The sequence below is a fragment of the Neodiprion lecontei genome, chromosome 5, assembly GCF_021901455.1.
Source record: "Neodiprion lecontei isolate iyNeoLeco1 chromosome 5, iyNeoLeco1.1, whole genome shotgun sequence".
Taxonomy (NCBI): domain Eukaryota; kingdom Metazoa; phylum Arthropoda; class Insecta; order Hymenoptera; family Diprionidae; genus Neodiprion; species Neodiprion lecontei.
Window position 1 is genome coordinate 18434963 of NC_060264.1, and position 25328 is coordinate 18460290.

The following is a 25328-nucleotide window of genomic DNA, read 5'->3' on the forward strand; positions in this document are numbered from 1 at the left end:
TACTATCACTATCAGATGATAAGATACGGTATGCGGTGACTAACAGGTTGCCCCTTCTGCATCAATTGACATACATATGCGTACCTGCATGTATACATGAGGGCATTTCGAAGCAAAATTGCTTTTTTATTTAGCGGGAAAAAATCCTCCCGGAAGAATATCTCTTGTATCCAATTTTACATTTCTCACGGAATTTAACGTCTTTCTAGCTGAATAACGAATCACGTGTGTAATGGTACAAGTATGTATGTGCCAAAAAGTCGAATTTAGTGGTAAAAGGTTGTATAATTTTTATTCGAAATGCATATCCAAACTAAAATTATTCGAAAAAATAAATAAAGATATGAGTTTTTATGTTTTGTGGATATGCCAACCTTTCAGCGCTAAAATATAGTTTTATTTATCGAATTTACAATCGGTATAAGGTCGCATCTGCCATTTTAGTCTCTTTTTTTCTCGTAAACGACACAAAAACCGTCGAGACATCGGATTTATGGGTTTCAAGCAAATATTTAAAAAATGTTTATTTTCTCAAAACATGATATCGAACCTACCTGTATAAGGTCGTAACCGACATTTTTTTATTTTTGGCAAACGATAATTGATCCATTCGTCAATTTCAACGTTTTTGAACATCTTCTTATGTTGCTCGTGTAAATATGAAGGGCAAAAAAGAAATACGAAGTTCATCCTGGAAACATTTTGTAGAGAATGAAATTCGACCTAGAAATCGGTTGAATTCGTGATGCAAAATCAGTGGTTTAGCCACTGAAGAGATTTAAATACTAATTTTTAACTTTCCGTTTCTCTGTTTTCAGGGGAAAAAAGAGTTATTATAATCACCCCGGAATTGGAAAGTTAAGCTACGTGGCCAATTTTTTTTTTTTTTTATTCAACGATACCTCGAGAAAGAGTTACCGGATTTCAATAATTTTGATATCAATCAACGCGGCTTCTCCAAACTTAGAACTAATTAGATTTTAGCTTTCATCGGTTCAACACTTTTTGATTTATTTGAATAAAAGCATTCCAAAAAATAAGATAAACTGATGATATCTTGAGAACGGATGAACGGATTCGAATGAAAATTGGTACTTGAAGTTTTTTTATGTCGCTGATCGCGGCTACAAGGTCAGACTTTCAAAATTTGTAGTGGTTCCATTCCATTCCATTCATTGCAGTGATTAAAAATAAAAAAATCGTTAAATTTTCATGTAATATGGTACCTGAAGGCATTTGAATTGTTAGTCACGAATCTGAATTTGTAGTTAGGAATTCCAATTGGATATTAATTTCTTTCTTTTTTGAATTTGGAACGCCGTTTGTTACAGAACATCGACTTTCGAGTCAATTGGCTTATAACTTTTGAACCGTTTAAACTACGGATTTCACTCGACAGACACTTTAGTAGAGAATTTAATTCTATGTAACTGACAATGAGTGGTAACTGTTTGAAAAAATTACATCTTGCCCATATTATTTAAATGATAAGACTTAAAATTCTGAAAATGAACTTTAAAATTAAAAACTTTTCGTGAGGATTTCTTTTTTGCTTTATGCAACAAGTTTTACCGTTCGGATTGAGAAAAATATTATAAATCCAACTACGACTTGTGGTACTTCAAATTTAATAGCTGAACTTTTTTCGTCTGAGATGAAACATTTTAAGCCATGTAAATACAGGCATTTTTTATCTCGACTTGAGCAAGATTCTCTCTCGTTTCTCTTCACTGATTACATTTCATACGTTATATGAATAATTCTCACTCAAATAGGAAGGGTTTTGAAGTTTGACTCTCAGAGTTGAGTAAGAAAAAAAATTTCGATTCATTTTTTAAACTGTAAATCTGTATTGCAAAGTGTTTTTATCGTTTAATTATTGATTTTCTACTCCCTTCAAGGGAAAAATTATCAAAACACAAAATGTTCATCTCGTCTGAAACTTGTCGAAATAAAAACAACGAATTCCTATCGCAAACGATGACGTGGGATTTCCGAATATAAGCACAAATTGAAGATCAAATTCTAAAGTAAAAATCTTATGTCATGGTTTACGTTGGAGATTCGAATTGTTTTTTTTTTTTCGAAAAGTTCGAATGAAAATGAACACGTTTTGTTTCGATAATTTTTATCCCATAGCGAGCTGTCTTAGAGAAAAAAATGTCACAAGTTATCAACTCGTATTTTAGAAACATTTAATGATCGATTAGTCAAAATTCATAAGTGCAAATCAAAAACACTTTGGGATATAAAAAATTTTTCAAAAAAGTAAGTGAAAAATTGTAAAAAAAAAAGAAAAATCTGAAAGTCAAAATTTGAATCCCTGTGACTTAATGGAGAATTACTCATGCATACAAACTTTTATACCAATACCAATGTTCAATACTTACATGTTGGTTTAATTGAGAGATATGATCTACAGTCTTTTTGTTCCTTATTTTGGTGCAAAACTGCAGTTAGGGCACAAATAGGTCATTTCGAATATGTGTACTCAACTATTTCAAGTTTTTCCGTTATCACAGTCTTATCACAGGTGAAACGGGGCTTATCTTATTAAATCGTTTCGCTTCTGACTCACTGTGGATAGTGTACTATTAAACGTGATATTCTACGGTATTTCCTGTTATGTCTTTAATCTGTCACAATGAAAAGTGATGTCCTTTTAGTGTTCATATATTACGGTACGTAGGTTGAATTGTTCTCATGAATATACATGCGTGCAAAATTGATATAGACAATGCACATTGTTGTATTATCAAATAATTCAGCGACCTCTCAGTTACACCATTCAACAATAACACAATTCCGTTTAATTCATCAGTTTTTTAATTATTCAACGCATCTTGGTTGGTTCATGAATTTGATATAACAATAGGGCGAATGATTTGATGAAAAAAAAAAATTAAATCTGTCTTGCGTCATAATAATTTTGGAATTATCTTTCAGGACTTGTGCTAGTGAACTGTCAAACGAGTATTCCAGAAAGATTGGAGGAATGCTATCGAAATGGCAGTGTCGCAGGTACTGAGATACCGACAAATCTTCGCGTTCTTATAGATCTCATACAAAAGGCAGAGCATTTTTCGTACACGAGATTGGACATGAGAGCGACGACCTCCTCATTGCTTCACAGGTATGTGCAAATACAGCAAAGTCTCATCTACACGCTTTCCAAGGGGTATAGAAATCATGAGTACAAGTAAGTTTAGTGTCGAAGTGAAATTTTTTCCTAAGTCATCATTCATCCGCATTTATTTATGCTTTTACTGTAATCGATATGTTTAATTTAATTTAAGGTTCAGATTCGACGGTATCGAGCATCAAGAAGACGTTGCTGTTACCAGTGGAATATCACCTTTCAGCGGCACAGGATTTCAACGAGAGAAGCACAAAATCATCGAGGAACTGGTGCCTGGTGATTACCAAGTTTTTCCTTCCGAGGCTCTGACCTTGGTAGAACGCTGTACTCTACATCGTATGATTTCGTCAACCATTTGGGAGCATCCTTCGGCTAGCGTCGAAAAATTGTGTAGCACACCGAGTGAGAAAGTTTCCGGTGAAGACACTATAAGACGAAAGAGTCGAGTACGAAGTGGAGAATAATCGGATATTAACGTGCATCTTTTCAGGCAGATCGAAGTCTGGCGTCGCTTCAATATGCCCCGTTGAGAGCGGTGTCATTATCACTCCGTACGGAACAATTTCTCCTGGCGCAGTCATCGCCTCGATTGCTGCGTCCCTTCAGCCCCAGAATGTAGCTGTGAAGTTGTTAATTGCTGAACCACCGATGTATCGCCAAGGTATGATTCGTTGTTGAATGACACAACATTCATTTTTTCGTTTTCGTTGAGTTCGAATTTTCCGAAAAAAATTTACAAAAAATGTCCAGCAGTTTTGTTGTTTTCGCCTATGATATAACAGGAATGATTCTGAGCATATTCAAATAACACAATTTGAAATATCAGCAATTGAAGAAAAAGTTTTATAACTGTAAGAACGTTCTAATGCTTGAAAGGTAATTTCTTTTACAATTGAAATCTCCAGAGGTCACTTCAAAAACATTTTTATATGCTGTTATTTCCAGAGTATCTAAAGATTCGAATATAATCTACAATGATTCTGAACATTTTGAATAATAATTTGTTTTTCGAATTGACATGAAATTTTAAATAATTCAATCTAGAATGTCGTTTCTTTTACTCAATACGAGGATATGATCGTCTATTCAAGCCTCACAGAAGTAAAATCATTCACAGAACGCATTATAATTGCCAAGATATTTTCATTTATTGAAGGTTGATACAAAATTTATTACAATTTTGCGTGACAACAAACGCGTCACTTGCTTTTTTACGGCGAGGATACAAAAAAAAATTAACGAAAAATAAATTTGCAACAGTCTGTTACTTGTGCTCGACTTTTGCAGAATCAATTACAACAGAGTTTACATCGTTGAACTATAACGAGAAAGAAGTTGATCTCATTGTTCCGAAAGGCAAAATTGCACTTGGAAGATCCATGTGGTTTCAGTCTCTCATGGAATCTACCTCCAAATTAGATAACGTTTGGGTGTCGACGCTTGCAGGTGACTTTTCTTCTCCTACTCAAGAATTCCCTTGCCAAGACAAAACTGCACAATTATAAATTGAAAAATTAATAAATTTGTCTTTACGATAACACTTTCATTTGCATTCAAGGAGACATTGGGGAAATGGCAGTTTATCAAGGGCCTGTTGTATCGTCTGATATGACAATGGGGGCAACAGGCTTTTGGAACAGTACGATGCAACCGAGACTCTTTTACCTGACAGATCATAATGGACATTTAGACGCGACTCGGGCTGAGATTGTCGGCGGAATCGATGGTAAGACGGTAACCGTAGGCCTGGGTAAAATGTTTTCATGGATACGATTGAAACAGATAATTGCAAATGCTTGTAACGATGTCATTTGTAAGTGCAAGGATAGAAATTCTTTGCTTGGTTCTATTTAAAATGAAAATAGTAAAACAGGTATTCGAAATGAGTCATAAAACGTCAAATATTTCAAAACATTTAAAATAGAAAATGGAAAATGCTTACAAAAATATCATTTATAAATAAATGGATAGAAATTATTTCCTCAATTCTATTTTAAATGGAAACAGTGGAGTAGATATTTGAAAAAAAAAAATAAAAATAGTGAATGTATGTTCAAATTTTTAACCCTATGGATGAAATACAGGATAAGAAAGAATAAAGACTATAATTCAACGAAAACATTATTCTCATTGGTTTTCATTAGTCTACAGCAGGCGCCAATCAGCGATGAATTATAAATCTTGTATGGAGCATATTTAATTTCAGGCTTGGTGATAGGGAAAAATTTACAAACTTGGATCGACAGCTTCCACAGTCTTCGCCTAAGCCAAGTTCTGGATATGTATTACAGCTACGAAGGGATAGCTTTCGACAAAAACGCGAAGGCCTGTCAGCGATTGTTAAATTTCCAGCTAGTCGCACCGACGACAATAATAACTGAACAGGTTTGGAGCTTTTAACAGATTTTCGGAGTATTAATTTTGCTCAAAACGTAGTTAAATCAATCTCTCTTTCAAATCAGACCCATGCTCTAGCTCAGATATTGGCCTATCGCAACAGTATCGCTTATATGACACCGGAGGCTTTACTGAGGATGGTAAATTTTGCTGTCAACACATTTTCAACCTATGCCGACAACTATCTATTCGCTGAATCGGAATGCCATAATCCAGGATCAAAGCCTCAACTAGAGATTCTTGTTGCATTTGATGGTGCCTGGTCCCGAGATTATACAGCAGACTTTATATCGTACGTATTTCAAGTACGAACGTTTGAACGTTTAGAAAATTCTTAATTATCGTGACCGCAAGTTTTATATTCAGTTTTATCGTTCGGAACTAACGCTGTACTTTGCCCAGATAATTTTATCCAGAATAAGAATCTTATATAAATTCATCTCAATTTCTATTTCATACAAATAAAGTTCATCTTTCATCTCATCTACTCGAATTTTCATACGAATAATTTTATATTTTCATCTAGATAATAATACTAATTATCTTGTCCTGTGTCAGGAATCAACACTTCTCATAATAACGTTGTCAAATTAATTTTTGACCGCAGAGTAATGCTTGAAGACTTGGATGTTTCGATGTACGGGTCGAGGATGGGATTACTTCATGGAAAGACGGGAGAATGGCTAGTCAATGTAACACATAGTCCATCCACGATATATTATGCATTGAAGAATTTTACTCAAATAACATGTATGTCAAATTGCTTGGTGACAAATTTTGCATGTATTTAAATTTCCAAACATTGACTCTGTCATACCGGCATAAATTTAAGGGCCTTCTACGCTGAACCTCGCCAGAGTATTAGAGGAAGTTGGTGCCTATCTGAATGAAACTTGGAGTAATAATAGCAAAAAGTATGTTATTGGTAATCTCGGTCAAGTGGTCGTTCTCCTTGCGCCACGAACTGTGCCGAGCGAAGAAGAGCTCCAATCCAGTATACAAGCGCTGCGTCAGATAAAGACCCAGCATCCAGGTAACAAAATTCTCAACGTTCACTGATAAGGAGAAATTATTTACTTCTTAAATTTTCGACCGGAAATTTCATCCCGATTCAACAGAATATGATCTAGAGCCGCACTAGAAAACCTCTCACTAACAAAAAACGGACGTGATAGCCTGTATTTCCTCTCATGGCTTTATGGTAACTTTACCACAAATTTAGGACAAGCAGATCAAATTATGCATATTAAAATTGATCTAGCTAAGGTAAAAGATAGTTTTTCATGCAATTATCTCTGCAAAGGATGAGATTATCCTTATTTTGATCTGGATATACAAAAGGATAATGATGAAAATGGAAAATTTTTAATGCACTAAGAAAAAAGAATGATAATTTATTGAGCGGTTCAGCAGAAATACAATGAATTTGGTATACATATAGAATTTCTTAATATAATATAATTATTTTTAGGTAATCCATTAATGGTATTTCTGTTGTAATCAATTTATGAGAATCGCATAAGAGCAGTAATACTTGTCCGTGATCTAATTCAACTTATCTTGTTACTTGGCGTTGGAAAATCATATTCTTCAGCGGGTTATTGGACGTGTTCCTCCTTTGAGAGCGATCTAGCTTATTAAGCAATTTCCTAGGAATGTTTTTCATGGCCTCCTGTATTCCTTTTTTCGCAGATAAAGAGATAAATCAAAAAAGTTTTCCCATAGTTCAGTCCTTGCACAATATTAATGCTTATTAGCGCAATAACACAAAATTTTTGCTGTCTTTTCACGAATTCAATCTCGTATAATATGGTTGTAAGATACAGCCTATCTTTCTCGAGCATGACCTTTAATATTTTGTTTAGGATAGTTTACAGTGCGAGATCAAGTGAAATTTCGTTGATGCAATAGAAAATTCATTACACTACCCCTAAAAACATATTTATCTTCATCAAAGAATAGAATCTTTTTTTTTCGTTGTAGTAAATTACGAACAGTTTGTTTCAATTAATGTTTTCGAAATTTAATCAGAGTCTTAACTCTGAATTTGACTCATATTATCTTTACAAAACCAAAGATAAGGTGAATTTATCTGAAATAATTATCCTGGATAAAATGATCTAATGTATAACACTGGTCACTTCTTCAAGTTTGAGAACATTCTTTGATGTTGCTTGATATTCCTTGGAATGTTTATGTTCACCTTGATCAACGTCACGTTAATATTTCAGATGTAAGATTTGTTTACTACGGTTCAGAATTTTACTCCGATCCATTGAAAAACCTTATTTTGACCAGTGAGGATTATTTAATTAAAAGTTTAAAAATAGACGACTTGAGCATGCACCTCCGGAATGGTGAGTCAAAAAAATGTAACAACTATAAGTATTTAAGATGAGCCAAAACTGTGTAAAAGTTAATATTGCAATTTTCAGTTCCAAGAGTGTTGAGACCCCCTTCAAATTTCAATCTGACGTATGGATCAAAGAATCAATTTGAAGATTATACAGGGCTTCAAGAGACTGTAACATATCAGCTACATCCGCAATGGAGAGGAAATACTAAAAAAGTTGAAGTGACAGTGAGTATAATGTATAAAGTCATTTCCTTACAACTATTTGCAACGCACAAATGAGCACGAATCATGTTTCTATTAAAGTTTCACTCTGTCGGCTATGGCGCCATGAGAGTTTGTTCATGGAACGAGTGGCCCACAGTCGGTACTCGCGATGGATTTTACTGCCAGGACTTGCGAGGTCACAACGAGATCAGTATGACTGATTACTCTGATTGTAGGACTGGAAAAGCATGCCCCAAAACTTATTATCGAGTACAGAATGTGACAACCATGCAACAATGTAGCGGTAAGTGTGTCAATACACCGTTTTACAGACACAGAGAACATTACTTGTTTCGATCCCTGTAATTAATGCATCACAAGCACCACTCTTCAATTACAAGTTGTGATTGGTTAAATTTTCGTCAACAAAACTTGCGTGATTTGTTGTAATTGAGCCAAAATCAGTTATAAAATACAATTATATTTTGAGATTCGGTATTTAATTTCAAAACGCATGGTTCATCAATAAATTAGTCGAAATCAATTACAAACACTAGTTATTTTACGTTTCAATTACAATGTATAAAAGTAATTACCACCTTCGTTTACAATGCTAAAATAACTTTATTAAAAAATTGATAAAAGGTATGTATACTTGTATACTTTCCAAACATGAGTCAGTGGAATTGTATTGATATCTATGGTATACTCATAACTGAAAATAAGTGGCTACACAGTGATATCAGTACATAATTTTTATCAGTTCATGTTCCAAGATTACTCAAATCTTTCAACTATGTTTGGAAATTAATTAGATTTCCTTCAAAGTATTTATTTTTATTTTCATTTCAGAGATGGACTGCAAAACGCCAAATCACGTCAGATATATTGTGCGCATTGAAGACTTTAGATACGTCAGTTGTGCACCTTCTATTTTTTCAGGGTTTCAATTTCTAGTTTTATATTTTACATTTATCGTTTTTTCCAAAATCTTTATTTAAATGTAAACTTTAGTTAAGTTTGTCACGATAGCATGTTATATCGTAAGGAGCAATAATAATAATAATAGAAGAAAAAAAATTCAGATCTGATAAATTACACTCAACGTGTAATTTAATTCTTTATTTTATATAGGGAAATTCAACGTGCACGAAACTCGAATAATTATTATTTCTCATCCGCTAGTTGTCCAGTATATATATATGGCGTTCCGTGCAACATGAATCATTGTGTACCCTCACTGTTTACAGTTACATTGATATTTTTTTAGGTAGTAGTAATACAGCTAAAACCCCAGTTTTATTTTTTTTTAATCTTCTTATGAAATCACTTTCAACTTGAAAATCTTTTAACCCTTTTCAAATTTTCGAATAATTCTCCAATGTTTCATTTTGTTTTTCAATTGTTTTAACAGTGTTCTCATGATAGAGATTTTTTCCTACCTGCTTGAGCACTTTGAACAATTTTGTATGGACAAAAATCAGTATTTAATGCTTTTAAAATATAAAAAAAATTCTAAATCATTTTCCACTCTATAAGAAGCATGTTAACATTACGTAGCAGTTGTTATACATTTTTTTTTAAATATTTCCAAAATTTGAAAGAGACATATGCTAAACTAGATTCTAATCGATTTGAACACATATTGCCAAGTGTTTGGAAATAACAATTAAATTGGTGGCAAGATTCGATGCGATTTAACTGAAGTAGAGAAGACGATTATACTAAATTTATTTGAAATCTTTGTAAGGTGTTAACGTCGTTGCTGAATAACAACATTTTTTTCAAAAATTTGATGAAAAGTAGCAAGAAAAATTAATTTCATCTTCTATGTAACTAACGTCTTTTTCATGAATGGAGAAGGTAACAAATTTTTTTTTTGAAACTGCCAACACGTGAAACATGAACTTTGTCATTCTAAAAATTATTGCTATACAACGACAAACTACCCAAACTTTTCAAGATATTAACAAGGTCAATCATCGATTTCTATTACATCGATTATCGAACGTTGTTTCTATGAAGATTAATTCGTGTGAGTCACTTTATAATTTCGTCGAATAAAAAACACCTCGTTTGAGTTTAAAAATTTTTTTTTATTTCTTTCATTTCAAATTAGTTATTCATTCTTTACGAAAAGAAAAAAAAAAATACTGTACTAGAATAGTAATGATTCATTGGTTACATGATAGTTACGGTAAACATATTCATATCCAATTTTGATTAGAAATTGAAAACTACTCGAACCAGCAAGACTGCCAAGTTCTGGCTCTGTTAACAACGCATCCAGCGGTGGAAGGAAGTCCTGAATTCTAGCACCTGTAAAAATAATACCAAGTATTACTTATTACGTTCTAATCCTTTATTATTATAAAATTGATTTTGAGCAATTTTTTTTCAATTTTAGCCAATAGATCGAAACTGAAGCGAAAATATTGGTGCTTTCAAATGTTTTATTTTCAAAACATCAATTGTTGAAGGGACAGACTATTGACATGTCTACGCCATAAAATACGGATTTCTCGCTTGCTGATTGTATTGCTGCTGATTGTAGATAATTAAGGAGATCTTAAACCGATGTGAAAAATTTGTGGAAATTTCGAGAGTTGTGTAAAAAAAATTGACGCCAAGCAGCTGAGAATTTTGAGGATCTGTGAAATAACAGGAGATAAACAGAAATATCGAAATTCAGCAATACTGCCAAATAAACTGCATCAAATTTACTCACCCATGAAATGCGCCAAATCTACCAGCTTGAAGAAAACTGTATTTTGCGCTTGTTGTTCAGGATTGTTGCCTACACTGTCCCAACGATCTCTTCTCGCTGCTCGGGCCCAAATCCTTAATCTCAAGGAAGATTTATCTTCTTGTTCATGAACAAAGTCGAGCAAATCCAGGGCTTTCTTGAAGTCGTATTCACTCGCCAACAAATTTTCGTCACATGTATATAACTGGACGACAATGTTTCATTTCAAATCGCGTTAAAATGGTTGAAAATACAATAATTCGGCGGGATTGTAGAAATAATGTTTTGAGTAAAGTGAGATGTTGTGGAATATAATAGAACGTATCTAGTGGAATTTTCATCATTCGGGCTACTAAGAAATAGAAATCTGCGCGGAAAAAACTCTATACATGGAACGCAGTTTATATGAAAATTTAAAAATTAAGCAATTAAAAAATTAGATAAATGGTCAAAGGTCTACGCACCGTGATAAGTTCGGTAGGTGTGAGAACTCGTAATTTTTCTATATCGTATCCGTAACTTGCAAGTACAGATGCTGGCACCTCTTCTTGGTGAGCAATTAATTCGAGATCTCTATTTATCTTCTCAGCACATTCGATTACCTCATCCTCCGGCTCGTCAGATGCAAATAGCGCCAATTTCGATAGAGAAAGCATTGACTGTAACCGACAAAATGATTGTTAACGATGTTTGTACATCTACAGAGAGAAATAGGCAAAAAACAAATACGACCAATGAGAAACTGTTTTCGCTTAGTTCTAATACACCGGAATTCTACAATGAATAGGCATGCGTATAACGTACATGGCAACTGTTGTCAAGATTCCTTCTTCATTTGTATACTCAACTTGTTTTCAACTGTAATAGTTTCAATTTGAATCAGTGATAAATAAAAATGCATGCAACTGAAGGCAACTGATGTTTAAATAATTTGCTAGTTATTTATTGTTGTAAGATTGCACATGATTACTAAATTCATTAAGATTTTTCGTTTGGAATGAACGGTTTTGTCAATTTTTCTCTACCATTGTCAAAACTTGTTGCGAATAGCAATGAAGGAATCCTTTTGACACGATATCCCTTAAAATCCAATTTCAAAAGATTGCTTTTGGAACTAGAACTTTTCCCATTTAAATAACACAGCTGCATTTAATGATGAGGACTTGATCCTGTAAAACTTCGAGTTATGGAAGCAACTTTTTGAAGTTGGATTTAAGAAATAGCCTTTCGCAAGAATTATTTTCTTGGTATTTACAACAAGTTTCATTGGTAGATGCGAGAAAATATGAACGTCGCTCCCAAACTAATCACTTTGTTACTTGTATAGCATTTTCCGTACCTAGGCCGTAAAGTAGGTCTTTACGAACCAAATGAGGATTGTGTGCCGCATGGTAAAATCAGTCCAAGGAACACACAATCCTAACAAAGCCGAGTTACGAACTAAATTTTTTTAATCGAGTATATGCAAAGTATATTCTTCGATCGTGTTTTTTGGCCGTGAAGTTGAACTTCAGGCTTACAAACACCCGATCAAAAAATACTTTACCTTCTTACGCATGACAAGGTCAATTTCTTCCATAGCTAGTGTGTGAAGAGTGTTTGAAGCAAGACGCAATTCATCGCATAAAGCAGCCTGCACCCAAGACAAAGAAGGATGCTCGGACAGCTTTTCAGCTAATTCAGCTACACCGCCTCGCCTGCATCTCTCAACTAATTTTCCTTGTTTACCATCTTTGACGTACCTGCAGAAGCGATGCATAAAGAGTTACAAAGTGAGTATGGAATTTGTACACAGGATCACACTAGATATTCATCATTCTTGTAATTTTCTGAGAATCTCTGCAATCTCGTGAAATACAAGGAAAATTATCCAGATCTATAAAATCCTAGCAAAGTAATTATAATCAATTGGAATATCCATAAATATAATATGAACTGATTCAAATTCAAAATCTTGTCTGGTAAAAATTTGACCAAGTGTATTCATTTTGTTAAAAACCAAATTCATAATTACCATGAAAACAGAAATCCAACAAAGTCTTGTGCTGCAAACTTTTCAATGTAAGAATCAAGACGATTCTGATTGTTCGTTAGCTCACATATTTGTACCAGGGAAGCAAAGTCGCAATACTTTTCGGCTAATATAGCTGCCTGTTCGTATTGTTCTTCTTTCACTGAAAGCAAAACAAAACAAATGCCTCGTATTATGTACGATATAGTCAGATTTGTCGACACACTTAGCGGCAGAAAAAATTTGTTTACTTACCAAGTGGTTGTATCAAGTTTGCTCGCTCATTTTCGTACTGCTTCAATAACACTTCGAATTTTTCTGTTCCACGTATACTTTCCAAATGACATTTTTTACCATCTAAAATCAGGTCAACCAGACTAACCAGCTGCTCGTACAGTTCGTTCCGAACAGAATGATCGCTTGTTCCATTCACTCCGTACTTCAAAGTTATACTTTGCTGTAAGACAAGTTGACGATTTATAAATGAACTGTGATTTATTCTTGTGTAGGAAAAACAGTAGGATTACGACTACAGTCGTCAGTGATCAACGTTATTTAGTTTATTTTATGCAGACAATCTGAATTGAGTTCATCTTTCATTATTATTTAAATAGATCTGTTGTTGTTCTGAATTTTTTTTCAAGATACAAAGATAAGGTTAACTACTTTCTGAAATTCAGGGCAACGCTATTTGGAGTCAAAACTCTGGTGTAATTTTGCGAGAACAATAAATTCGATAAAAACGTATTTCTCAAAGAAGCTCTTTGCAATTTATCACACAAAAAAACAAGATTGGTTGAGCTACTTGCAAAAAAATGTTTCCTTGCTCGCAAGTAATTTCACTTAATCTCACCAACTTTTTACCTGTCCCAAAAAATTATTTGCAGCGGCAACAAATTTTTTTCACCGCCCATAGAGAAATATTGTTTGAATCAATTATTGTGCCTCTAATTAAACATTAATAAAATCACCTTAAAAATTTTCGTGTATTCACTCAAATTCTCTACGTATAGTACAGCTGGCACTTAAGTTTAACTTATCATAATTTTGCTAACTTTAGATTCAGTATAACTTTGACTTCAATTCTTTATTATCTTATTGAGATATGAGAATGCCACTGAATTTCTCTTTGGGTCAGATGGCTATTTTGTTTCAGTCGAGAAACATAAAAGCAGAAAATATCTTTTTTACCCTACGCAAAAGGGTATATTCATTCCAAATCATCAAGCATTTTTAATTCGGCTAATTTTTATTCATTATAGCAGATTCATTTCAAGAAAGATTTCTGACTTTTTTCAAAATTTCATATCAATATTCGACAGTTACAAATTTTGCAAAAATTTGTTCGAATTAAACTGGTTGGGTCAAAGCTCAGCGATTTGACATGAAACGAATCATACGAAAGTCATATTTGTCAAAAGAAGCTAGTCAAATAGTCAAGGCGACTTTGTATTTTGCATAAATCCAAGTATCCAAAATGCTTCCTAAGTATGAATTGCCCATTTCGGAACATATGCCCAAAAGAAGAAAATTTTTATTGGTTGTAGAAAAAACTTGACGCACCATAGTTTGGAGACAATTACGTAATCCATGTTTACCCATTGCTGCCGTCCATGGGAGATATTCTGTTATTCCGCTAGAACATCTGGCTGGCACGAATCTCACTGCATTTTGCTGCCTATACTTCACTACCTCGTGTAAAACGCTCTGTAGTATGCACGAAAGAATAGAATGCAATAATCATGGCTCAAACACTGGCATACAACATTTTTCATAAATAGATAGATGTGTGTCTTACCAGTAAGAGTGTATTTACTTGAAGAATGTACTGAGCTACTTGATTTGTGACTCTCTCAGATTGGGTGATTTTGCAAGCACTGTTCACAAGTAACGGTAAGTAAACGTGAACGTTACTCACTTCCCGGTAAAATATGTCTCGAGTGGTCAACTCGTCTGAAACGCGTGCTTCTGGACTCACGGTTTGGTCCATGATTGGATCCATGATGTCACTGTGTCTGTAGGCAAGAATACAATATTCACGAGTTGAGTGTAAAATTGTGAAATGTGCATATTTGATGAATTCCGGGTGTTTAGTATGAAAGCATATTTTTATTAATTTTATTCTACAAAACGTATAAAAATCAACTCTAATCAATTCCCTACAAAATACTTCCAGAATCAAATTCATATCATTAAATGCTGCTGAGTGAGAACAATTTGAAGAAACAAAGGAAAACACGATAACTGCCCCGTTGTTTCAATGAAAAAACTTCAGGATCTGGGAGCAACCGTTTAGTATTGGATTTAAGACATATTTTTCTACGGGAAAAATCTTTTGCTATTCATGACATTTTCGACTGGGAGTGAAAACAAACGGCTTTCAAACGGAACGTTAGCTCACCTTGAACTAAGTCATCGGTATCAATAATTTGGTGGGAAATTGTTTACACTTTTTCTCATACTCGACAAACTTTACAAAATTATTCAAAATATTTAAATATCTCATTTAAGAAATTGAAAAAAGATTGAAATATCCAGCTGTCAAAATCTTTGAATGATTATGTCTCAAAATCCTGGCATAGCAGAAAAAAAAGACATTTCACAAGCAATTTTGCTGTGTCATTGTACCTCGAAACCAAATTTTTCTAAAGATTTTGTGGCTGAAGGAAAGCAATCATTTAATTTAAGGCACGGGAATTAATATTACGTGGAAAAATTGATACAAAAAGTTTGTGGGATAGGCGAATTGAAGTGAAAAATCTCGCATCAAATCGGAGGTAATAACGGGGAGAATCGGTTTGAGTATAGAGCATAATTTCTTGTTTTCTAATTTCTCACATTGGTGATGCAAGCTAAGGTATTAAGGATGAATGATCTGAGAATGAGATTGAAGTTTGTAACGCTGATATAATAATGCAAAGCAAGTAGACCATGCAAAAATAAACTATTTGACAAACTTAACTTCTTCAGTTACGGTTTAGTAGCAAAATAATGATTGTTTTGCAATTTTTGGCTATGTCAACGTTACCAACTTTGATCTCCTCTATTAGAGCAGAAAATTACAAAGGGTCTATCCCATCTACGAATTTATGTTACATTCAAATGTTTTCAATGAAAAAACAACAAGTAACGTAACCTAAATTTCAAACCTATCACCTCATTTGCAAGTTGTAAATCGCTGTGGCAGCGACTATTTTCTCAGCATATTCCCCCAAAACATGTGTTGCGGCCATGATTATTCCTCTATATGAAACTGCGCAGAACTAGAAAAACATTAAAATTTATAAATAAAATAGCTATTTAATTTTTGAAGGAATGACTGTAAAGAGATAAACAAACTTACCCTGTCCCATAAATTGAATTCTTTCAAAAACTCTATGAAGAGATCCAAGGCCTTTTGTTTTCCTTCCAGTTGGTGGGGAATTTGCATAGCGGTAACAGCATTTATTGTCATAGCTATAAGTAGCAAAAATATAAATGTTAGAGATGAGTATTGCAATCTATAATGACCAGAAGAGTGTGGCTGAGTTGCTGTAAAGTTCTGTCTTGTACCGGACATTTCCTGAATCACCCAAACTGATCAATACACTCGGTTTTTGTGACATTTAGTAGTAATGAAGGAAAGAAATGTAATAACTCCCCTGAACATCGGAACATTGACTTGAATCTTAATATGTAAATACAAATATCAGAACTTATTCTGCCATAATAAATGTCAACATGTGGATATGAAAATATAAATTTGTGAAATGATAACATTTCCGTGTGAATAATTTGATAACTTGAGAATATAAAAGTACGAATGATTTCAAGTTTAACCCCAATTGGTTAAACCTCAGTAGAATCGCATAACGGTCACAGATAATGAAATTCACCCCAGTTCCAAAAAAATTATATCCTGCTTCAATGGAGATTTCTAAAAATCTAAAAAAAAAAAACATATCTATCTTGGTATTGTTTACAGATCACAGAAAAAGCTCTACCAGTTTTCCTCACCAAAATTACTACGACTAGGGGGCTCTACGAAGAGTTTGAAAAATGTTTGGGATGAAATTCACCCAGCGTGACGGCGTTCACTTCTACCAAAGTTTAAAAAAAAAACAACAAAACCCATTTCCACGGGAAAGTGACTCTACAAAGAGTTTGAAAGATGTTTGAGGTGAAATTCACCCAGAGTGAGCAATTAGGGTTAATAGCTTCAAACACGTGAGATTCACATTTTGCAACATTAAACACCACGAGTATATAATTGTTCAAATACTGACATAAGTCCCTATGATCTGTCCATCGAGGATCGTTGGCTGGGTAATCATCAATCAGATTTTTAGCGACTTTTAAGACTGTTGTGTCCAAAATTGCGTCAATGTCCATTACAGGTTCCTCTTGAAGGGGAAAAAGTCCCGACAATATTTCTTGACATTGAGCCTGTAAAAAATATAAGCTCGTGCAGTAATTGACAACATTAAATTTCGGTTGCTCTGAATATCCTGCACTTCGTGATTCGTCCGACGGCAATGCAATGAAGATGAAGTGACTAATTATAAAAAATTGCAATTTCTTGCGCGACTCTCGCAACTTTTCTGGATCTGGTAATCTTACATATTTGCTTTCTTAATAGAGGTGTGTTAATAGTGATCGAATTAAATCGAAAGAAATAGTGAAATGCGTTTAAAAAATCGAATCGAATATTGGAGCATGCGAATAGTTTGTATTGTTTGAATAGTTAAAATTATTTCTGTAATTCGAACCGTTAGAATTATTTCATGAATTTGAATGGCCACAATTATTCCACTAGTTTTAGTAGTTCAAATCGTTCACATTCCAATCCTGATGTCTCCAGTTTTTTCGTGTTTTGAGAATATTTATAAGATTCTTGTGGATAGAAAATTGAATGTGATTTATAAAAAGAATTAGCGAATTTCAGCTAGTTAAACCATAAATTCGAACAGTTATCAAATCTCAAAATTAAATTATCGTGATTGCAAATGATTGGCACACCTCTAATCTTAATAGTTACAATACAACAAATTCATGTCACAAATGAATTAAATAATTGAAATTTTTGAAACAGACGTTCTCCTCCTTTTTCTATGTATTTTACCTTATTTTGTCTGAGACTAAGAAGGAACGCTGCACTCAATTGCGTTGCACCATCTGAGGTAAAGGTCATTTCCTGCAAATCATTGTTACTCAATTGAGCAGCAAAATTCTCTGCGCCGAATGTCGAATTGTTGCCGCCATAATCGAGGCTGAAATTAGCGTCAGAATAACTCCTGAAAAAGAAAATACGATGTCTTGCTAATATCTTCATTCTAAATGATGCAAGTATTCAAGCGGAGCTTAAATAACAAAAGTGATAGAATCGAATACTCAAATGATTCAAACTATTCATAATTTAAAACTATTTGCACGCTCCCACCAAACAGGTTAGACCAATTTCATCAACATACATGTTGAAATCTTGAGCATTGAAATCCATGGGTATGATCGTAACCAGCCCCAGATTTTTGGTGAAAAGTACCGGAGTTCCCGAACAGAGTGCGCCGCCAAGTATGTTATCTTCACCGCCTTTGACGAGATCTATTTTTTCTTGATCATGTTCTGACATACCTATAAAAATATGGTCAGAAAAATTAACATGACGTACAAATTTTAATAACTCTCCGGCTTTTCTGAACAGAAAAGTTGGAAATTAACTCATTTGCTTTTTTGTACACTGTAGCGTATAATCTTCATTTTATTTTTTTAAGATTCTCTTGAGATATACTGCATAATAAATAACAGTCAAGTATATGAAATAGGCATAAAATTTTCTAATAATTCGATTGCCACTATTTTGTAGAATTATTCTCACATCGCAAGAAAAACGCTAATTTTGAAAAAGACGCAATTTCTGAAACGTTCAAAACATTTCAAAACTGGCCAAAAAGTATTTCATTACTCAAATGAAGGAATTTTCAGTCAATATTTTAATTTTAAAGTGAACAAGGTTAAAAGAGGGGGTGCAAGATAAGAGTGGAAAATAAATGTATAAGGTACATAAAAAGTAGATGTGTAATTCTACATGTCTCCTTGAGGAAAAACAGTAAAGTCTCTCTCATCGGCCTCTTTTAACAAGTAGCTTTGGAACCAAATCCAAACCATTGTAAAAGTGATTTTTTGCAATTATCAAAATATTTATAAGGGTGTCCAGAATTTTTAATCATTCTATATAGAATTTTCAGAGCATCCTGAAAAATCTAGAGTAATAGATTGAGCGGTAAATCTGAACAGTAGTAAATAATTCATAACTTCCACATAAATGAAAATATTACTTTCAGCAAGATCTTAGGGTTTTTACAATTTTGGTGATAATTTGACGCAATTGTTTTAGATGTTCAAAAACGCCGAAAAAATTAGATGTCAAGAAACAGAAAAATACAGGCGCATTACCGTGTACTGAAGTTACAATAAATTTGGGAATTATGACCGTCCAACGCTAGATAAAAACGGATGGAAATTCCCTGTATAAAGTTTACACATCAACAGAATAAACTTATCAAATTGAATGAGAATACTTAAGAACTGGAACTGTTACCTAGCCGTCCGCTTTTTAGATGTTCAGCTTTCATCAAAGAAGTAAATAGTACCGTTTTAAACTAAGAAATGCTACTCACGGTTTGCAATGAGTACCGTCTGTTGGTTGTATATAATGGCCTCCCATCCAGACAAGATGAATCGATACGAAAGTATTGTAGATTCGATGTCATCTCGGTATCGTAAAGGACCAATTTTCAAAGGTATAAACCACTTTAGTGTATTTGTTAACTTCGTATCAACAAGTGGAATTAAACCTACGAATGTACACGTATGCATTGTAGACATATAAAGGTAAAAAGTCTGTATTTTTTACATTAAAAATGTGTCTAAAATTGAATTTATACATCTTACACTTCATACGATTAAATAACCAGGCTTGTGAAGATATTATCAGTTTTAAGTGTAATTAATGACGTTGATTAAATAACTCATACTTTCTGTATCTTTTTTTAAATGTCTGAAAACCACCTTGCCATAACACAGAACGGGGTTTCAGCAAATTTAATACAGGAGCTTCGCCAGACGGAACGTCAGCTAATATTAGACTACAAGGACATACCATTTTTTTCTGGCTTACGCTCTTTCCGTAGAACGATTTCAAATTTTCGGATCATAGAGCCTGCGAATTAAATTTGCTGATACATTCTCATTGCCGTATTCTTATACTTTGATATCCAAGTATTTTTGGTCCCTAGACGTCTATTTAAAAAAAAAAAAATACAACAAAACATTTGATCACCGAAGTCCGACACCAACTTCAGTTATGGAGAAATTTGGGGTTTTTCAACAGAAATGATAGCTTTCGAACATTTGTTTTTTCAATTGTAGCAACTGAATAAATAAACTTTTGAATGGATATTTGGTCGAAAAGCTTGTTAAGTTTTTACTGCTATTTTCGCATTAAAATCAATAAAGATGTATAAAAAAAAATTTGTTTAGTAACAAGTTTTAGGGGATTACCAATCGCAAAGTGAATTTCTGGCGATACTTCTGTGCAACTTGCTGCCATCAGCACTACTACGCCTTCTTCGCATGGCTGCATGTCGATTAAACAGGTATCCATACCCTGAGGCACGCAAGCACTGGATTCCTGTGATGAATAATTGAAAGAAAAATTACCGAAAAGAAGAGAAACTCGACTCAGTTTACAGAGGGAGTTGAATTAGCTTCCGATCCAACCAGAAATAAGTTGGTACGTATGACTAGACAGCTGAAAAAGTGAATGAATTTTGCAATTTCAGAACATCATTTACATATCTATTGTATCAGATCTAATCAATAAGGCGCATTACCATTGACAATCATGCCAATCCTTTTGATCAGTGACATAACTGTCCAAAAATGCTATCTCTAAATTTAAAGTAAATTGGTTTGAGCCGTTTATGAGATTGCGCCAAATATCATGGTCACCTCAAAACTTTTGACGCAGCAAAATCGTTGACGTTATTGTCAATAGCAGTGATTTTCGGTAATTGATTCTAATGAGAAAAAATTTCTAAATGAAGCTCACTGAAGCCACATGCTTTTGAAAACATCAAATCTAATCGAATTGAACAATTGGTTGTAGAAATATAAATTTCTAAGAATAACCCACCCTTTCAGCTATATACTCGTATATAGTCCCTAAAACAGTGCAGAAATCTGGAATTGGGGGTATTCTTTGAAATTGCATACCCAAAATCTTCGTTGAAAACCTTGTGAAACTGTGTGACCGATGTCTTCGTCAAATTCCATCTTCTCCGTCTCACCGTGTGGAAATGACCAGTATTGCAGAGAGGTGCCTGCTAATATCAAGACTCTGGATGCTTTTTCACCAAGCGATGTACAAGTAACCTTGACAAGTTTCTGAAAAACTAAATACATCAGGCAAACTCTTACTGTTCAACACAAGAAAGTGAGAAATCTCATGAAATTCCATGCATTCTAGTGAAATTCAGTGAAATGTCAAAATAGAAATCGGTAAAGTTTCTGGAGATATCTCGCGAGAGTGGAAAAAATTCTGCCATATCTATGTTGTCCAAAACTTTATACATTCCATAAAAACTGATTTTTTTTCTTTCTTTTTTAACTGATGCAGTCTTGGAAAGAATTTTATCAAGTCCTCTGGTCTGGAAAAGACTTCACTTTTAAGCAACCACTGGATACGCAATGCTGAATTCTCCATCAACATTCTGTGAATAAGCAACACATACTTCCAAATAGACTGTTTACTAAAGCACTGATTTATTAAGAAAAATAGATTTTGCAGCCGTCTAGAAAAGTAATTAAAAAGTACCGTCACTAGACAATTGAATCAGAAAGAAAATCGTCGACTGTGACTTTTTACTCAGACGACCGTGCGAAAGCTGCGGCCTGCTAACGTACATGATTGCAGATGCAGAAATATTGAAGGTCGTACCGATATTTCACAAATTCTATCGACATGTGAAAAATCACCTGTTATTGAAAGATTATTTGCTACGAGCTACATGGAATATTTCGCATGAACTTTAATCAACTTAATGAAAATGTGCAACTAGGATTGAAATATCTCTTGCTCCACAAAACCCGAGCACTAATTATTTGAAAATAAATTCATCAATTTGTGTGTATAGCAGATTTAAGGATTAAGGTTTCATAGATATTACAAGATTTCCCAGAATGTTACAGAATTTCATAAGATTTCAAAGGATTCTAGTGATTTCTGGTGGTTTCTAATGATTTCACAAGATTCCACAGAATTTCTCCGGATTTCAAACAATTTGAAAACAGTTTATGAAGTCTCAGGGGATTCTTGTATTTACAAAAATATCAAATATTTTAAATGATTTCAGGAGGTTTCACAGGATTTTACAGGATTTCAGAATATTTCATAAAATGTTAGGAATTTCAAAAAATTTCACTCGATTTCAACAGGTTTCATGGGATTTCAGTAGATTTCCTGAGATTTCACCGTATAATTTCAAAGGATTTCATATGATTTCGTGAGTGGTGGTTATACTATACTTTGAGCCTAGTTAATCCCTCTAAAAATGCTAAATAAATTAAAAAATTCAGTACTGTTTCAGTGACTGGAGATTGAGGCATGGCTCCAAAGATCAAGGAAGACATCCTACGACTTATGCCTCCTAGCCAGCCTTGGCTGGTGCGAAGAACTCGGCAAGAAATGCTGTTTCGTCCACTGGTAAATTGCGGCTGCAAAAGCGCCACTGTGCAAGTCGTCGTTGCTAAAATGCAACCGTGCCCTGGTACGTAAGTTAGACAGTCAACCTCCTGTCCAGCCAATTCTGCGCTTGTTTCCACCGACGACCCCTCATGAGCGACGCTTGACCAGTAGCGAACTACGCCTTCCGGAGATACAGCCATGCAGCTAGGAACCTTGGTATTAAAAAAATGAGAAATATGAGAAATATGATTAATAAAATGCGATATAATAACAACATCCTTACAGAAAGACTAAAATTTTCCAGGTTAAAGTCGAAAGCCTCCAGTAAAAATGAATCGGAGCCTGGTTTCTAAATTTGTCAAATTTTTTTCTCATCTAAATTAATTAAATTACTTGATTTTCTGTTCACCAAATTCTTTATTCTTTATGACCTATATGCTTGAAGTTTCGATGAACCAAGTCTGATCGAAAACCAAACTTTTCTACCAATACTGTGATTAGATGACGAATTTCTGAAAAGTGAATGAAACCTGAGAGGCTTTTGAAAAGTAGAGAATTATTAAAACTGTGGCCGAGTCTTACAGTGATCTACTCGGTATTATTGGAATCCTTTCCGACCAATCTTGAAGCTTGATCAATCGAAACTTCAGGTATGCTATTCCTTGTTACACCTAGATTTACACCTAACCTGATGACCCGGAGTCAGCCAGACAGCAATGCAGTCAGCTTTGTGAGCAAGGTCGCTTTGAGGAAGTAGCAACTCTCGACATTGACTGTTAAAGGTCCGCCTGAGCTTGGGATCATGAATGGTTGTTTTGCATTGCCACACAAGGAGCCTGCGCCCGCAAACCAGCCAAGCCCATCCATCTAAAGACACACTGACGCTGACTGCGGTGTTTCGATCAACAAACGTCAATGCCTCGGTCACAAGAACCGGCAAAGAAGGTCCGAAACTTTCCACGACATGGCCAGCCGTCTTGCATATTACTTGGACAGACTGATTCGATCGCCCCGAAATGCTTATTACTCTGGAATTGAACAATTTATATTCAGATGAGAACAAATAAGCGCATTTTAATTGTTAGCTGGATTTGAAATTCGATGAGAGGTGAAATCTTACGATACTTTATAAGTTCCGCAGTATGTTTAGCGGTGGCTACGCGTGTATGTGCGTTGTTTGTTCAATATTTGAAAAAAATTAACTTACGTTGTTTCACATTACATAGATATTTTTTTGAGGAGGTTTTTGGGCCAAATATCGATACTGGTTATCAATTTTATTACGAGGTTGTCATACACTGAGTATTTAACCAATTACTATATTCTTAAGCTACGAAAATCACGTTAAAAATACCCAAATAAATATTACTGGGATTTCAAACAAGAGCTTACATACCGATACTTGATCTCAAATTGCTTCGAAAAAGTTAAAAATCTAGCAGTGTGGATTGATTTCATTAGACTAGAGTTTATTTTATTTCGAAGACTATTTTCTATGTTCTCAGACATTTTCTTTTTTCTTTCAGTGTTTAATTTAATATTGTCATTTGTTGACCATAATCGAAATTGGTGCAATGTTATAATATCAAAAAATCAGATATGCAATTATGATGAAGACATTGTTCGATTTAATATGTACAATATGGTCTCTTGAATAAAATGAGGACCTGCAGAAACAAATGGCTGGAATCTGATATATTTGCAACCGTCTTTCAGCAATTGGAAACGAAACATTGATACTTAAGCTTTCAGTTATAACTTTAGTAATATTTACTTTTGTATTCTCAAACTTGGTGATATCTCCTCAACTTATGATTATAACAGTTTGGTGAATACTCCAGGGACGACAACCTCATAATAAGACTATTGAAGAGTATCAAGTTTCGTCTACCCAGTATCCCTAATTACCCATCTTAGCTATGAACCATGCTAAGAAATTATTGGTTTACACATGGTTTGGTTATGTAGAAAACTATATTTCAGGGCCATGGAAATATAACTGGGGATTTGAACCGACTGCTTGAAATTCTCTCGGAAATATATCGTATTTTTCTTCATCCAACGAATTCAATCCCAAACATTATTTACATTTGGTGAAGAGATTTCGAAAATTTTTAATCATTCATTGAAGTGGAAATTTGCCGAAATATTTCCCGTATTCTGAGATAAGGATTGCGAAATCAATGATACAGTAGGAAGATTTCTTACGAATTACTCTTCTTCAGGGACTGCGTTAATGACATTCTCTTTCGTGGTGAGGTTAGAGTGTTTCCCAAAGATGCACTCATGCTCGGACGATCCATTTCGAGTTGGTACTGGGATGAATAAATGATGCAAGAAAATTTGGTCTTTGAAACTGGCAAATACGCATCAGAAATTGTAATTCAACTGAATTTGATATTGGTCTGACAGCATAATCTTTTCACAATTTGTTTTGGTACGTTTCAGTGCGCATTTTCGAAGCCGGTGTTCGAACTTCGAATTTCGATAATCGATCTTCATGACCATGATGTAAGGAGTCAAGTAAGGTGTGCTCGATAGGGGACCAATTTTCGTACTAGGTCGCGCATTCCGCCAGTTGAGTGTGCGGCAAGCCGACAGCGCGTGCGCATGCGCATGTACACTTGAGGACAATGAATCTGGGACGGCTAATTTTTCACTGTAGACAGTTGAGTTGGCAACATGAAGAAACCTACAGCGCCGTAGTCAGCTAAGCGCGAAACCATGAAGACTAGAAGTAGGGAGACCGAA

At 34.3% G+C, this 25328-nt stretch overlaps 2 protein-coding genes across 5 annotated transcripts; one reads left to right on the forward strand and one right to left on the reverse strand.

Annotated features, from left to right (window-relative positions):
* Positions 1-2587: 2587 nt before the first annotated feature.
* LOC107225502 lies at positions 2588-10227 on the forward strand. 2 transcript variants are annotated; one of them, XM_046739788.1, is made up of 14 exons: positions 2588-2681; positions 2947-3133; positions 3297-3556; positions 3630-3800; positions 4427-4585; positions 4698-4865; positions 5346-5524; positions 5602-5828; positions 6144-6286; positions 6369-6569; positions 7768-7893; positions 7972-8117; positions 8196-8400; positions 8949-10227. In XM_046739788.1, the coding sequence occupies exons 1-14, from the start codon at positions 2645-2647 to the stop codon at positions 9095-9097; spliced, it is 2358 nt and encodes a 785-aa protein (XP_046595744.1). In that variant the 5' UTR covers positions 2588-2644; the 3' UTR covers positions 9098-10227. The 2 variants fall into 2 exon arrangements, with proteins under 2 accessions (XP_046595744.1, XP_015521479.2); XM_015665993.2 differs by having other exon boundaries at positions 3297-3541.
* On the reverse strand, positions 10172-25073 carry LOC107225501 (nuclear pore complex protein Nup133). 3 transcript variants are annotated; one of them, XM_046739787.1, is made up of 20 exons: positions 24786-25073; positions 23266-23605; positions 22472-22789; positions 21107-21277; positions 20393-20522; positions 19510-19686; positions 18304-18463; positions 17955-18126; positions 17119-17278; positions 16197-16309; positions 16010-16116; positions 14652-14868; positions 14417-14560; positions 13109-13310; positions 12857-13016; positions 12389-12584; positions 11307-11501; positions 10825-11047; positions 10623-10747; positions 10172-10415 (listed from the first exon to the last, which is right to left on the reverse strand). In XM_046739787.1, exons 1-20 carry the CDS (start codon positions 24878-24880, stop codon positions 10371-10373), a joined length of 3450 nt encoding a protein of 1149 aa, XP_046595743.1. In that variant the 5' UTR covers positions 24881-25073; the 3' UTR covers positions 10172-10370. The 3 variants fall into 3 exon arrangements, with proteins under 3 accessions (XP_046595743.1, XP_015521478.1, XP_046595742.1); XM_015665992.2 differs by lacking the exon at positions 10623-10747 and having other exon boundaries at positions 24786-25072; XM_046739786.1 differs by lacking the exons at positions 10623-10747; positions 24786-25073 and adding an exon at positions 23974-24215.
* Positions 25074-25328: the final 255 nt, after the last annotated feature.

Bases quoted from the DNA above. Each gene is read 5' to 3' on its own strand.
- LOC107225501 (XM_046739786.1), bottom strand. From the start codon at position 24,086: ATGTCTGAGAACATAGAAAATAGTCTTCGAAATAAAATAAACTCTAGT. The intron at 16,310-17,118 runs GTCAGTATTTGA...TGCTACTTATAG, and splicing joins GACAGATCATAGGGACTTAT to CTATGACAATAAATGCTGTT. The intron at 13,017-13,108 runs GTAAGTAAACAA...TTTTGCTTTCAG, and splicing joins AAACTTGATACAACCACTTG to TGAAAGAAGAACAATACGAA.
- LOC107225502 (XM_046739788.1), top strand. From the start codon at position 2,645: ATGAAAAGTGATGTCCTTTTAGTGTTCATATATTACG. The intron at 3,801-4,426 runs GTATGATTCGTT...CGACTTTTGCAG, and splicing joins ACCACCGATGTATCGCCAAG to AATCAATTACAACAGAGTTT. The intron at 4,586-4,697 runs GTGACTTTTCTT...TTTGCATTCAAG, and splicing joins TTGGGTGTCGACGCTTGCAG to GAGACATTGGGGAAATGGCA.